Here is a 2,928-nt window from a genome sequence, read left to right on the forward strand (position 1 = left end):
TCTGTAAGCGTTACGGAGTATTATTGCGAGAGTTGTTATCGGACACGCACGGTATTACTCCTCACCAGCCGTGATTCACGCATGAATTTCAGTTACTCGGGGCATGGTTGTCTATTTATTACCGAATATGAATGACGTGTACCGATGCGTCATTTTCGTAAAGAATAATTACGACTATGAAAAAAGCGAGATAAAATCTAGAGTGTTAGATCGAAGAAACCGACCAAGTTGAAATTGTATACACGGCTCATAGCCGAAGCAATATTGAATCCAAGAAAAGGCATATGTGTCGAGTGAATGAGTGTCCACCAAGTGTTAAGCAATTGTGTCACAAGCAAGGCCATTTTAGTTCATATCATATATTCTATCCTGCATTCTTTTAAAGCAAATAAAAATCGATTATTAATATCAATTGTGTTTTGCTATGCTGTTTGTCATTAGATAAACGCTTTACATACGTCATCATGTAGGATGGATATCTCCATCTATTGACCGATTTATTTAAAGTATAATTGCATTACATCAGCTTGAGCTCGCTACCTTTACTAAAGAGCAGCAGCGGGATTTATTTTTTATGTCAACTTACTGCGACGAATATTTACTCTGCATTTTAAAACTATAAGTCAATAAAATATTGGTTCATTTGACAGATATTGGGCATGCGCGAACACAGGTCTACCACCACGTTACCGGTAAATGTGGGGTTACTAGGCAGTTTAAACGTAGCTCTCCCGTTAAATTACACGTAAAATATAATGCGACTAAGCGCCTTATGATTATTCAAGTGACTGGCGGATATATACTCTCTAAATTAAAATCACAATTTCACCAAAGTACTATTTCATACATTTGATAAAGACTGGACATATTGCTGCATATATCGTATATGAGACATGTCGCCATCTATTGGCTGATTTCAATTTTATTAGAGCTATGTCAGCTAGGGCTCCCTATTATTCATAAACAGAGGTATATGGATTAAATTTTTACGTATATTTGCTGCAAGGAATATGTTCTCTCCTGTTTAAAAGTATAATTTCAACAAATATGTCAACAAAATATTGAGATATGGCAGATATGGGGCCTGCACGGTTGTTATGGCAGGGAATCTGATTAGCGGTGAGCAATCGAGCGTACAGGGAGAAGTAAATACGGCAAAACTTCGCCCAGGCGAATACCTGATGAAAGAAAACAATCTGGTTTTGGCAGAAGCGTGCACTAATTGCAGTTATAAATTCAAGTNCTTCGTTTTCAGCATGAAGCTGCTGGTATCGTTCCTGCTGGCGTGCTGCGTCGCCGCCTGCTGCTCCGCCTGGGAATCTGCTGAGCTGATAAAAAGAGGATACGTTATAGTGCCGAGCTCCGCCGGAGGCTGCCGAGCTCTCCACCTGGCGGGCGAATCCGGACTTGTATCGTCTGCCGACAGGAGCTTGCTGGAGAGCTCCCTCCTTCACGCGGGAGTCTCCTGGAGCGGAGGCAAAGGCCGCCTCCTTGCGGGCGGCGAAGTCAAACTGACCGATGTCCACGTACGGTCCGGCGAAGGTCGGAACTCCGTAGTTGCCCGCGCGAAGCGTTCCGAACGTGTTGGTGTCGAATTCGTCCCCGAATCCGGTCCGGAATACGCCGGTCTGGGCGACGGCCGGAACGACTCTTCTCTGTGGGCCACCGATGATCTGCCTCACCTAGAAACACGTCAAGTTTTGCATAGTTGATGAATGTTAACTGATTACATAGCTGATCATGTAGTTATTTATCGATATACTGCATTTCAAGATATATATATATATATATATTTATTTATTTATTATATCTCGATCCTAACTACTAATCCTTATACACTGTCTATACGGAGAAGTGCCGCGCGGTGTTCCCTACCCGCCCTTCCGTCCACCACAGACCTGTCGCAGTGCCTGCTGCGAAGAGAAGGACCACCTAAGAAGTCGTACTAGCTCACCTGCTGAAGCCTAGTAGTTGGAACCTGACCAACCGATATCGTCCTGAAGCGGGCGCCAGTGGTACCTGACGCTCCGCCATGGAAACCGGCGCGTGCTGCGTTGCTAACACGGAATCCCGCGCTGCCCGCCTGCACGGCAGCAGCGGCAGTACGGCCCGCCTGAGCAGCGCTAGCGACAGCTTGACCGACGCCAGCGCGGCCACCCTGAAAGTAGGACATCTTAATGGCGTAGTACATGGTCTCTCCGTTGTAGCCTCTGAGGGGGATGACGGCCCCGGCGGAGCTCGGCACTATAACGTATCCTCTTTTTATCAGCTCAGAAGATTCCCAGGCGGTGCAGCCCGACAAGGCCGGAAGCGGAAGCGGCGAGACGACGGTAGAGGTCGCTGCGTCGCAGAAGGCCGACCAGGCGCTGGAGCAGACGTTCAAGCAAGAGGGCACCGGCGAGGGTTCAGTGAAAGAAGGCGCCACCTACGGCTTTGAGCAGGACGACCAGATTCCCTTCCAGCCGGTGGAGATCGAAGCTGTACCAGTGCACGCCGGGCCCGCCCATGAAGCCGTCGCCGACATAGCAGAGAGTGCTGCCAAGGCAGAGTACGCGTAATCCGTGCCGCGTGTAACCATGGCGACCTTAACCCTGACGACCTGGAATTGTTACGCCGGAGTTAAGTAGACAACCATTGATCCGCCCTCTTTAATTCGCAGTCTCGGCTACAGAGTAGTCTGATGCACATTTGTACATCTAGAGTAAATACTAGCTGTCTCTGTAAGCGTTACGGAGTATTATTGCGAGAGTTGTTATCGGACACGCGCGGTATTACTCCTCACCAGCCGTGATTCACGCACGAATTTCAGTTACTCGGTGCATGGTTGTCTATTTATTACCGAATAGGAATGACGTGTACCGATGCGTCATTTTCGTGAAGAATAATTACGACTATGAAAAAAGCGAGATGAAATCGAGTGTTAGATCG

General features: G+C 47.5%; 1 protein-coding gene across 1 annotated transcript in view; it reads right to left on the reverse strand.

Moving 5' to 3' along the window:
* The window catches only part of LOC106819570, an 8,937-nt gene extending 6,359 nt beyond the window's left edge, over window positions 1-2,578 (reverse strand). The window contains exons 1-3 of the mRNA XM_014824184.1: window positions 2,430-2,578; window positions 1,955-2,366; window positions 1,357-1,682 (exon numbers count right to left, since the gene is read on the reverse strand). Coding sequence (XP_014679670.1) covers window positions 1,357-1,682; window positions 1,955-2,366; window positions 2,430-2,578 — 887 coding nt within the window. The remainder of the gene's footprint in view (window positions 1-1,356; window positions 1,683-1,954; window positions 2,367-2,429) is intronic.
* Window positions 2,579-2,928: the final 350 nt, after the last annotated feature.

This window comes from Priapulus caudatus, unplaced genomic scaffold (assembly GCF_000485595.1).
Source record: "Priapulus caudatus unplaced genomic scaffold, Priapulus_caudatus-5.0.1 Scaffold3716, whole genome shotgun sequence".
Taxonomy (NCBI): domain Eukaryota; kingdom Metazoa; phylum Priapulida; class Priapulimorpha; order Priapulimorphida; family Priapulidae; genus Priapulus; species Priapulus caudatus.